Source organism: Lolium perenne, chromosome 4 (genome assembly GCF_019359855.2).
Source record: "Lolium perenne isolate Kyuss_39 chromosome 4, Kyuss_2.0, whole genome shotgun sequence".
In the NCBI taxonomy this organism is placed as follows: Eukaryota; Viridiplantae; Streptophyta; class Magnoliopsida; order Poales; family Poaceae; genus Lolium; species Lolium perenne.
The window spans coordinates 151796344-151809226 of record NC_067247.2 but is presented as its reverse complement, the minus strand read 5'-3'; the positions used below and the strand labels follow the sequence as shown (position 1 = coordinate 151809226).

The 12883-nt window shown below is 48.7% G+C and overlaps 1 protein-coding gene across 1 annotated transcript; it reads left to right on the top strand.

Moving 5' to 3' along the window:
* The first annotated feature begins 1360 nt into the window (after positions 1–1360).
* Positions 1361–2032, top strand: LOC139839165 (uncharacterized). The gene has a single exon (XM_071829211.1). It carries the CDS (start codon positions 1361–1363, stop codon positions 2030–2032), a length of 672 nt encoding a protein of 223 aa, XP_071685312.1.
* Positions 2033–12883: the final 10851 nt, after the last annotated feature.

Sequence of the window (12883 nt, the reverse complement as noted above, 5' to 3'; positions counted from 1 at the left end):
ACTAATAGGTAAACAAAGGACCAAAATTCCTCATATGTGATCCCTATTTTAATATACAAAGTAAAGGGCAAAGACACACTTACAAAAATTACCATATCTGAATGAATAAAAGGGTTAACATAAGGAACAAATATATGCATTAATGATATTTAATAAAAATATCCAACTGACATTTCCTGTTATGAATTGCACACATGAACTCTGTTGTTGGATCCAAAATTTTAATGTCATATCAAAAAAATTCCATTCATATGCTATCGCTATATAACCGTATTTTTGTAATGATATACCGTAAATATATGCGTAAAATGAACTTATTTGTCAAGCACATAAAGACCAGCCCTCGCATTTGCGAGGGCCACTATGCTAGTTATTAGAAGGATAATCACTGCAATATCCCGGTTCTGGTGGGGAGATGATGATCAGCAGAAACATATGCACTAGTTCGTATGGTGGAAAATGTGTGTGCCAAAAAAACAGGGAGGTATGGGCTCCCGAGATCTTCACTGTTTGAACCTGACTATGCTGGCAAAACAGGTTTGAACATTGATCTATGTACCAGACTCCCTTTGTGCTTTAGTACTGAGAGCAAAATATTATCCATCCGGGGACATACTGAATTGTCAGTTGAAGAAAGGGAGCTCCTATACATGGCAAAGCATTTGGGCGAGTATCAAAACTTTCAAAAGAGGTCACATGTTGCGAGTTGGTGATGGATCCAAAATAAATAATTGAACCGATCCGTGGGTGCCTGGAAGCCCAAACCGCATGATCACCACTAGGAGGGGCAATATTGTTTTGTCTAAAGTTTCTGATCTTATTGATCCCGATACCGAGACGTGGGATGAGGACATTTTATCTGATATTTTTTGGCTTGTTGATGTGCAGCGAATTCTTAATATACCTCTAGCAAGTGGCCTAATGCAGGACTTCGTTTCATGGCACTTCACCAAGACGGTGATCTTCTCGGTGCGCCCATGTTATCATGCGGAGTGGGAGCATCAACATGGTAACAAACTAAGGAGAACTTCAGGGTATGGTACATCATTGAATTTGCATATGTGGAAAACAACTTGGTCTTTGAATGTTCCTGCAAAAGTGAAGATACATCTATGGGGATCGATGTTGGGAGCTATCCCTTGTAATGGTGTGCTTGCTAATAGGCATATGATTCCGAGCTCAATGTTCTCTTTGCCAAACTGACTGTGAAAGCATTCGGCATGGATTCTTTTGCTCGAGGGTTTTGGAGATTTGGAGCAAACTTCGGCTGGGTGACCTGATATCGCATGTGTGCTCTGTTGAGTAAAATGGTGGTGCGGTGCTGGAATCTTTGCTCCGTGACAAATTGGCAGTGGCTCTGATGCTCCCTGAGGTGGATCGAAATGATCTTATTGCGGTCGCCGTCTGGTATAACTGGTGGGAACGAAGGAAAGCTACTCATGGTGAAGCTATTCAATCTCCTGCTCGAACTGCTCAGTCGATTTCTGCGCTCACTCTGAATTACTCTAGGGCAAAGAAGAAGAAGCCAGGAATTGATAGACATGGGTGGGTGAAACCAAAGGATAACTTTGTGAAATTGAATGTGGATGCAGGGTTTAGTGCTGATGCTGGTTCTGGAAGTACCGGGGCAATCCTTCGTGATGATAGAGGGGGATTTCTAGCGGCTAGTTGTTGTGGCATCCCCTTTATTTCTGATCCATCTTCTGCTGAAGCTAGAGCTCTCCGAGATGGACTGATCCTTGTTGGTCAGGTAGGCTGCAACAGGATTGAGGTGAACTCCGATTGCATGGACGTTATTGAAGTGATGAATCAAGGCGGGAATTCGTTTGGTCCAGCGGCAGCTATTTATGAGGAGTGCTCGATGCTTTGTCATAGTTTTACTGAGGTGGTGTTTTCTCACTTTCCTAGAGAAGCCAATATGGCAGCACATGTTTTAGCTAGACATTCAGAGGGGCCAGAGTCAATTGTCTGGCTAGATGACCCCCATGATTTCATTTTTAGTGTGTTGGCGAATGATGTAACTGTTATGTGATGCAGACAGCAAGTTTCTTACGCACTATTTTCCTTACCAGGGTACCTAAGGGGACTGGAAGGTTTTTAATGAGGTAATATATTATGATTATGTTCAAAAAAAAAGAAAATAGTACTCCTAGTAGTATTTTCGTAGTAGTACAACAAATAATTATTGAAGGGGCTCCTTCCCGATCTCAACGAGGAGAATCCCAAGAGAAGCTAATCTCGACGAACAGACTCCACTTCTAGAGGCAGAACAATTGAAAAGAGAGATAGATGGAGAGGCTCCGAGTATGCTTTTGGGAAATGCGTTCTGGCTCCCGGGAGTATCTGCTCCCGTGTCATGGACCAATGTTTGAGCGACAGATGGTAGTCCAGATGCGTATTCAATAATGTATTCGACTCAGTATCGGGACTATTGAACAGTGAATGGGGCGCAGTAGCCAGCACGGTGACGACGATTGTTCCTTATCCTCGCACCGGTACGGAGGCTGGGCCGACGTCCTGGACTAGCTGGTGAGTCCTGGACTGTTTCTTCAGGTTGGTTCAGCGGCAATATTTTGATGAATTATACCTGAATCTAAGGGGAGACATATTATGCAGCTCATGCGTTTTAACATCTACATATTCCATTCAGGTGCGTACGAGTATGCAAATTTTCTCCTTCCCCATATTCACACCGGACAATACGTTCGAACACATGGCGGGTGTTCGTGCCGTCGCCGTTGAACATGTTGCGAGGAAGTTCTTTGTCATCTGTCACGTGCCCGCCGCCGCCACTAGACCAGCGGCGCATGCCCGGTGACTCAGTGAATTCATTGGTGAGGTACAACCCGAAGTCGCGACGTCGTGGCGCCGACGCCTGCGAGAACGTGGCGTTGGGATCGAAGGTCCCGACGCTCTCGCCGAACTCGGAGGAGTACCGGGCACGCCCTCCATCTGCGAGAACTGCATATGCGACAGCGACGAAGGCTCTGTGAAGAATGCCGGCGATGAGGGGGAGGTGCTCCTGCGCCCGGTGACGGCGTAGTACCCGCTCCCAGCTTCGGAATACATTCCGCTGAGGCTGAGACATACCTGCGCCACCGCTGCCCACGTCGCGGAACTTTTACGGTCCGCTGTCACGATGGCGCGCGCAAAGTAGGGGCTTGGCCGTCCAATCCTTCCCCACCAAGGTCGGCAGCTTCTCCCTGAACGTGGCTTACTACGGCTTCGTCGCCCCCTTCTTCTTCTTCTTCGGAGGCATGCTGGAATCAGCAGCGAGGTTTTGGGCAGAGCTAGAGTGGCGGGCGGGAGCTGGAGTAGCGGGCAAGAAAAAATGAAGTGGCGGACGGGAGGGGGAGGAAACTAGGGAATGGTTGTAGGGTTTAGGGGCTAGTGGCTGCCAGAAAGGTCCCGCCGGAGAAATCTAACCTGTCATGAGACGCCAACGCACCCGATCCACGTCCGTCCGTAGGAACGGCACGGGGTTGGCGGTGGTTTTGTTGTTCTCCAAAACTAGTAAACAACTTTTAGAATGCGTTGGTGTGAGCCCAAAATCTGATCAGCTCTTCAATAGAGCTATGGGGGTTGGTATGGGACGCGGCGGCGATGGAGATGCTCTTGTAACCTACAAGTAATATGTCATGTATGTTTCCGGAACTCTACTGACATGCATTTGTCAGCTCAATGCAATGTCTGAACTGCATATTACAATCATCACAATTTTACTATGGATACTATCCGTTCCCCTCTGATGTTGCACTGAAAACCTTTTTTTTTTTTTGTTTTTTGCGAATGATTGCACTGAAAACGTTATGCGTGTACAATGTAGGACTGCCAAAATTCACAAAACAGTTCTGCAGTGTACTAGCCCGCTGAAGCTGTACTGGATGCACTACGGCATGAGTTTTTCTAACCGTGCAAATCACACCTATGAATTTGTCGGATGTGTTACCTCTGGTCCAGTCTGTCGACGATTCAGACATTCAGTCATGTTCACGGTGCGCTGCGCTGACTCGGCCTGCCTGTCGACAGCACCAGACACTGCCTATACAGTGGCCGCCATGCATGGATCCGGCTCGACGAACCAACATGAACGTGACTGCACGCGCCGTCTTTCACTGCCGCACCACCATTTGCGACAGCATCGGCGGCGCCGACGTAGATTGGAACACTTCAATCCCGCTTAATTTTCTGCCGAAATTTCAGATTTGGAGTCGAATAAATTAAAATCGCATCAACATAGCTGCTCACTGGTTCTATGGGCATCGGTACTGAACTCTCCAGTCGATCTTCGGTTGCGCAGTTGCGGCTAAATGGCGCCCTGGTTCCCTCCTCACCTTTGCTTTGTGGATGCCTATCACCAGGTCGAGTCGCCGGAGTCAAGAATAGTGGCGGACACTCGCCGGGATCCCACCTCGCAAGCGGGCCGGAACTTCTGTACCATGGTCCATGTCGATTGTGACGACTTGTTCCACTGGCCCAAGTCTCCGTGCCCGCACGTCTGCTAGATGTGGGCTAAGGGCATCTCCAACGCGGGGACGCAAAACGCAAAACGGACAGCCCGCGCGTCCGTTTGGGTAAAAACATGACCCAACGCGCGGACCCAAATGCAAAACGGACAGCCCGCGCGGTCCGCCACGACCCAAAGCCGGCCAAAATTTGGGAGCGATTTGCGGGGTGACGGACGTGTCCGCGCGTCCGTCCTAGTCCGTTGTGTCCGCCCCAACCCCACTTGGCAGTGCCTCTCCCTCCTACCCCACCTACCCATCTCTCTTCTCCGGCGTGCTGCCAGCGCAGCTGCAGAGCCGGTTGCTCCCCGCCAAGACGCGAGCGCCGCTGGCCGCGCCTCGGGCCGCCGTCGCTGTCCGCGCCTCGGGCCGCCGCCGCTGGCCGCCGTCCCGTGCCTCACCGCGCCCCGCCAAGACGCGAGCGCCGCCGGCCACGCCTCGAGCCGCCGCCCACGCCGCCGTCCCGTGCCTCACCGCGCCCCGCCAAGACGCAAGCGCCGGTGGCCGCGCCTCGGGCCGCCTCCGCTGGCCGCTCGCCGGAGGTCGACGCGGGCGGGCGGAGGTTGACGCGGGCGGGCAGAGCTCGCCGGGGCGGACGTCGACGCGGGCGGGCAGAGCTCCCAAGGGTGGAGGCCGATGCGGGCGGGGACTGCCGGGGCGGAGCTCGCCGGGGCGGAGGTCGACGCGGGCGGGAACTGCCGGGACGGAGGTCGACGCGGGCGGAAATCGCCGGGCGGAGCTCGAGATGGAGCAGAGCGGGGAGGAGGGGAGAAGCGGAGCGGCGGCCTGGGCGTGGCGCGGCTGGAGGCGTGTGGCCGGCGAGCGTCGGCGGCTTGGGCGTGCCCGCGCCCGCGCCGCTGCAGAGCAGGCCGCGCCTCGGGCCGCCGCCGCTGCAGAGCAGGCCGCGCCGGCCACGCGCGGGGACGGGCGGGGGCGCCGCTGGCCGCGCACGGGCACTGGCGAGGCGCGCCGAGCGGGCACGGGCGAGGGAGTCGTCGGCCGCGTGCGGGAAGGACCTGGGCCGGAGCTCGCCAGGGCGTGGCGCGGCGGAGCTCGCCGGGGCGTGCCGGGGTGGGGGCGGAGGTCACCGGGGCGGGGACAGAGGCTGCCGGGCCGAGGCTGGACGGGGAGCTGCTCGCCGGGCATGTTTTTGACTAGTACTAGTATGGCTCGACGAGGAAGTGGACTAATTTGGGTCTGCTCAGCGTTGGGGAACAAAAAAAAGCTACGGACATATTGTCTATCCGCGTCTCCGGACCTCGACCCAAACAACCACAATCGGACGTCCGAATACGTCCGTTTGGGTCGTGCGGTTGGAGATGCCCTAAATCACCGTTTCAACTTCGCTGCTGTGGCGTGTGCCAGGGATATACGGTCCTACGCTGGTCCACCATTGTATTCACGATTTATTGCCGCATAGCTGTCAGAGTATTGGCCCCTACGCACCAATCATTATAGACTATTGAGTGGTCCAGATAACAGGAGTAGTTGCTCCCGAGAGCCAAAACTCCACTCCCTCCGAGTATGGATGTCCTATATATATAAGGTGGACATGGCTCGCTAGTCACACCCAGGGGAGTAAATTACATAAAGCTACCACATTTGGGGTATCGGTCACAGGTTAGTACCAACACTAGTAATTTTCACACATAAATACCACTCGTGGGGCAGAGCACAACAGATCACACCGATTTTCGTCTAACCATGTTTTGAAAACCTTTCTGGCAGCTATGACCCATTCGCCAGGGCTGAGTAGGCAGCACATGAGCTGAGGTGGCTATGGGTCCCACCTGGCAGCCCCCAATATTTGCCCCTTCTTCCCCAATCCTCTCTATCCCTCCCCACTTACCTACCTTAGGTGACCGGCGTCGCCCCGTGCAATTACCACCGGCGAATGGGACCGCCCCCGCGCAGCTACCGGAGTCCACGCGGAATGCCTGGACCGCTCCGACTCGACGAGGCGAACGGCGGTGCGGAGGTCGGCCCTCGCCGCGCGTAGGTAGCGGAAGGACTCCTCGGGCGGGAAGTAGCGGAAGCAGGAGACCAGGAAGGCCACAAGGCCTTCGAGCGACCGCCGCGCCATTCCTTCCAACGATGACGATGCATCTGCCGCCTCCCTCCGTCGCGTTGTTCGTTCCGATGGAGCCACATCTGCCAATAGCGTTGGCGAGAATGTTGGAGACGGGATCCAAGATCCCGATACAGAGGCCTCCATGGAGGATGTCGCCGGAGGGCAGCGGGGCGGCGAGGGTGCTTTTGGCCTCGTCAGTCGCTGGAGGGATGTCCTGAAGGGCGGAGCCGGTCGCAGCAAGAAGGGCGTGCGGGGGCGGTGCGGGTCGCCGGAGGCAGGCTTCCCGGGGCATCAGGTCACCGGAGGGATGGTGCGCAGGGGCCACACCATTCTCGGAGGAGGGCATGCCGATAGAGGGGGGAGGCAGTCGCCGGTGGCAAGCCGTGCCGGTCGTCGGAGGATCTGGCCGGAGAGAGAGAGAGAGTCGGGTTGAGAAAGAAGATGAGGGGAAATAAGAGGGGGCACTGATAGGTGGGTCCCATAGTCCACCTCAGTTCCTAGTCCATGTGTACTGCCTACTCATCACTTACATGTGGGCCAAACCTGTCAGTTTTGCTGTTAAAATGTGATCAACCAAAATTTTGCGCAATCTGTTGCGACATGCCTCAGAAGTGGTATTTATGTGTGAAAATTACCGGGGTTGATACTAACCTATGACCAGTACCTCAAATATAGTAGTTTTTTATAATTTACTCCGGCCAGGGAGATCACCAATGCATCTTCGATCAGAAGTTGAGAACAAGGCCATACTAGTAGATAGGAAGGACACGCACCTAGGTCCACAACACACAATGTAATGCTTGCTCATGGCTGTGTCTATTGCACTGCTTGGCCGGTGGCCGCCGCCGGGGCGCGGCCGGCCGGCCAGCGTTCCGCCGGGCTCCAGCTCGTCCAGCCTTCAAGGCACTGCACATGCACCCATGGGTTGGCAGGCATCGTCGATTTGTCCGGCCGTATGCGTGATGGATGTTTTCATTAATCCCCTAACATCTTCTGCTCCAATTCTGCTCTTGCGGGACGCGTACCTGGGCTCAAGTGCACGGGCCAGCCGCCCGCTCGACTAGCTTGCTTTCCGCCAGTGCCAGCCTAGCCTGCTGCTGCCCATCACCGGGCTTGGGGGTTGTTGAATCAAGGCAGGGAATCGAGAAAAAGACCGGTCTTCGTGCAAGGAAGACAACCCACCCTGCTCGGGACAAGTGACGCGCTGTGGTGCCAGAAAATCTCTGGGAAGTGGTCTCCCTGCTCGCCACGTGTAGCAAGGTGGGGATGAGGGAGGAGAGAGAAGACAGAGGCGTTGTATCAGCTTCTCCCCTTTATTTTGTAGATACATTTTTAAAAAATGAAATATCTTGAGAACCGAAGAATTACGATCCGTTTTCACTTTTGAGATCCTCGTGTCGAGATCTTCAAAACTAGATCTCATGTTGATAGGTTTCGGAATACTTTTTTCCATACTTTCAATACTAGTATGGTTGTAATCGTGGTGTGTACCTAACTGTACTCGTGCTTCAACTGATAAGTACTTATGTTTTTAGTGTATTTGATGCAGTTTTTCCATTTATACAGTATTTGTACTTACTTGTGTGCGCTACCTGTGCTTTTGTACCAGTACTTTCTCGTGTGCGCGACTGTACTTCTGTACTAGTACTCGCTCGTGTACACTGTACATGTACTTGCTCATACGCGCGACTGTACCTACTTGTGTGCGCGACTGTACCTGCTCGTGTGCGCGACTTCACTTCTTTAATGTACTTGCTCGTGTGAGTGACTGTTTCTGCTCTTGTGCGCGACTGTATCTACTTATGTGCGTGACTGTACTTCTTTACATGTACTTCCTCGTGTACGAAATGTAACTGCTCATGCGCGCGACTGTATCTACTCGTGTGCACGACTGTATTCGTAATTTGGTTCGCGTATAATCCTTTTGTTTCGTACTTTGTAGTACATAGTACGTGCTAATACGAGTACTAGCTAGCTGCATGAGCTAGCAAATCGTTCGCTCGCTCGTTTGGTCGGTACTCGCTCGCGAGCTCCTCGTTCGGTACTTGCTCGCGTGCTCGTCCGGTACTTGCTCGCGCATGCGTATACGAGGAAAGGGCTCTGCACCTACAGCCAGACGCGTATGTACGCGGCCAAAAGGAATCAGCGCTCCAAACCTGCAACGCGTCGTCATGTTGTTGTCTAGCTGTCTGCGAGCTCGCGGAAACGGACCGTGCCGAAGGACGGTCTTTTTATAGGCATACCCAGGAGATGGAGGGTCGAAGGGATGGGGGTGCTCCGTGGAGGGGGAATCCTATACACCGACCAGGTTAGTGCCTACCAAGCACCGCACACCCTGATCGGGTATTGGGCCTGGCCATTTTCACCTTTTTTCTTTTTTCGTTTTCTGTTTTTGTTTCTTTTTTTCTTTTTTCTGTTTTCTTTTTTGTTTTGTTTTCTGTTTATTTTTATTTTTGTTCAAAATCGAAAAGTTCAAATTTTAAAATAGTTCAAATTTGAAAAACGTTTAAATTTGAAATTGTTCAAAACGAAAAATGTTCAAAGCTAAAAATTGTTCGTATCCGAAAAATGTTCATAATCGAAAAATGTTCAAATTTAAAATATGTTCATTTTCAAAAAATGTTCAATTTTTTGGAAAAATCGAATTTTTGAAAAAATATTCATTCTAAAAAATGTTCAAATTTTGAAAAATGTTCAATCTAAAAAATATTCAAATTTTAAAAAAATATCTTCTAAGAAAATATTTTCTGGAAAAGTTATTTTAAAAAAGACAAAAAAATGTAAACTTCCAGATTTAAAAATGGATTAAAAAAATCTTCTTTTTAAAAAAATGAAAATATGTAAACAGAAAAGAAAAGAAATAGAATAAGGAAAATTGAAACGACCTTACCTGATGGGCCTCGGCCCACGACACAACCGCCGGGTCGGTGGGTGTGCGGCACCGCGTCCGCACTGACCCGGTCGGTGTATAGGAGGCCCCCGTGGAGGCACCTGACCTATGTCTTGGTCCCTCCTATTTTCTCTAGTTGTTGTACGCAATACTATGCGGCAACTGCGGGCCGGCCCACCTATTTCGTTTATTTTTCTTAACATTATGTGGGCTTTCGCATAAGTAGTTAAATGGGCTCAGTTTTGCAGCGCTGTGGACAACCTACTCCCGCTTGCACCGTGAGTTATATCTCGCAAACATTCTTCATCTTGGCAGTGTCCCCAAATGCAGATTTTGACCGACCTATGTCATTGAGTTCTGAATTTGTGGCAACACATTTTCTACAGTAAAGGGTCCTGCATAAGTAGTAAGGTGGTACACATGGTGCCCGCTTTAGCTAGGAGTTTAGAGCAAAATAATTTTTTCGGACATGATGGTCTTTCTTTTCTACTTCCAAGGCACGATGGGGCACGGCTACCAAGTATAGCAGCATTCCATTCACCTTCATGTACCGATGCACAACACACATGGTATCGTCTTAATTGGTCTTCACAATGCCACAATAATGCTCCAACTTCACTAGGGAAATCAATGATCGAGCCCTAAAATATTTGGAAGGAAAGAAACAATTTGCACTTCAGAAAAATTGCTCCTACTACTGCAGCTTGGAAGAGAAGATTCATAGAAGATTTAGGGTTACTCAAAAATAGAACCAAAGAAGGGATTCACCCTTACATTGATCATCTTATCTCTAGCTTGTAATTCACAAATAATTCCCTTGTACTGAACACAGTCTCCTGTATATACCCACCATGTAAAATCTGGGATCCTTGTTTGGATCCTACTTATTAATATAAAACAGTAGGAACCTTTCCTACTGTTAAATTTTCAAAAAAAAAAAAATTCCTTTGCTGCCCGCTAGTGGGAGCTCCTTTTCTCGCTCGGTGCGAGACATAATAACTAGCGCACACATGATTCCATTCACGGGCCACTTCTAATGTGGCCCAATAGCACGTAATGTTCCATTTCCCCTTTTTCATTTTCTGTTCGGTTTTCTTTTATTTTTAAACATGATCATTTATGTTTATGAAACAAAAATTAAAAATAAGATATACCTTAATTGAATGGTTTACTAATATGAAATTTTTGAAAATAATATTTTTTAAATGATCTTCTAATATAAGCATTGATGTTATTCGAAAGATTTTTCAAAAAATCTTACTTGAATAGAAAATACAAAGCGAGAATACCGAATAGACAAAATAAGGAAAAATAAGAATACTGAAAATAAAAAAATAAAAAAACACGAAAAACCAATAAAAAGAACCAAACCATAGAAACCACTTGGAAATACAAAAAAAATCCCTAATTTGGACCCTAAAAGGCTAACCCAAACCAGGGGAAGGGCTGCGTTGACTGATAAATAGGAAGGGTTTTCTATTTCCGTGCCCTCGGGACCTTAGTTGTACTCAGTTTTCCCCAGCTCCTTAGTTTTTTCTCAGTTTTCCCCAATCCCTTGTCTGAAACCCGCAGAAGGAGCTCGGATGGAGGATTCCCGTTTAGTTGACGTTGGTTGGTGCTGGCAAGTGGGGCCGCTGTTGGTGACCCGCAGTGCACACGTCTTTACTTATCCAAATCATCATGGGACCCACAACTTGTCCACGTTAGCGCGCCCGACCCACAGCTTACCAAGGTGACCGTTGCAAAATGGGAGCCCGAGCCAGCCCCGTGCCCGTGCCATTGCTTCCCCTTTCTTTCCCCGCGCCCGTGCCCGTGCCATTGCTTCCCTTTTTTTCCCCGCGCCCCATTGTTCTTCTTCTCCGCCAGCGGCAGCCCTTCTTCGGCAGGCGGGTGATGTCTAGTTTCTCTTCGACCTCGACGGATGACAATGGCAACCGTGGACGTGATTTCCTTGCATGCGAGAGCTTGCCATATAGAGAGGGGGATAAGGTTAGATCTCGCTCCAATTTCTCTATTTTCTCTCAATTTTCTTGTTATTCCCTTGAATTTGGGATTTAGGGTTCACGTTGTTATTTTCAGATCCTGAAGAAATGCAAGCATTTCGAGTGGATCGATGTGTACGTTCAGAGGCTTCAATTGCAGGAATCAATTGGCGCTATTGGGGAGCGCAATTTGGGAGGGGGGGACTTGCTGTAGAGAATGTGGCGGAGAGAGGAGCCGTTCCGATTATGCCTAATGCTCCCAATGCAGGACTGGTGGAAGTGAAGGGAGAACTAAAGAAAATGAACAAGCAGTTAAGGCAGCTAATCGAGTTGAAGAAGCAAGCTAATCTGATGGCTGGTTATTTTTTCTATTGTATAATTGCGATCGGATTCTTATCATTGCTCACCAGGCGCTAGAAGTTGTTACAAGGGATACCTTGTTACAAATCCATTATTCAGTTACATGTACTTGTAGTTGTTTTCATTGTTAGTGTGTGCATTCACTGAAGTTACCAACTATATTGGAATGCTAAAGAAAGTTGATAATTGTTAGAGGGGTGACAAATAATCCATTCACCGAAATCCCCCAAATATGCCAAATATGTTTGTCTCATGTTTCTACCAAAATTACCAAAACTATATTCCCAACTATATTCCCTAAAATAAAAGGAAAGCTAAAGATAGTTGATAATTGTTAGAGGGGTGACAATAATGCATTCACCGAAATCCGCAAATATGTATGCCACATGTTTATACCAAAATTATACCACTTTTGGGCCTTTTCAAATTACCAAAACTATATTCCCAACTATATTCCCTAAAAGAAAAGGAAAGCTAAAGATAGTTGATAATTGTTAGAGGGGTGACAATAATGCATTCACCGAAATCCGCAAATATGTATGCCTCATGTTTATACCAAAATTATACCACTTTTGGGCCGTTTTAAATTACCAAAACTATATCCCAAACTATATTCCCTAAAAGAAAAGGAAAGCTAAAGATAGTTGATAATTGTTAGAGGGGTGACAATAATGCATTCACCGAAATCCGCAAATATGTATGCCTCATGTTTATACCAAAATTATACCTCTTTTAGACCATTTCAAATTACCAAAACTACATCCCAAACTATATTCCCTAAAAGAAAAGGAAAGCTAAAGATAGTTGATAATTGTTAGAGGGGTGACAATAATGCATTCACCGAAATCCGCAAATATGTATGCCTCATGTTTATACCAAAATTATACCACTTTTGGGCCGTTTCAAATTACCAAAACTATATCCCAAACTATATTCCCTAAAAGAAAAGGAAAGCTAAAGATCGTTGATAATTGTTAGAGGGGTGACAAATAATGCATTCACCGAAATCCGCAAACTATATTATGTGGCAAACTCGTTATTGTACATAAATAGAGGGGTGGCACTCTCCACCGAC

Bases quoted from the DNA above. Each gene is read 5' to 3' on its own strand.
- LOC139839165 (XM_071829211.1), top strand. From the start codon at position 1,361: ATGCTCCCTGAGGTGGATCGAAATGATCTTATTGCGGTCGCCGTCTGG.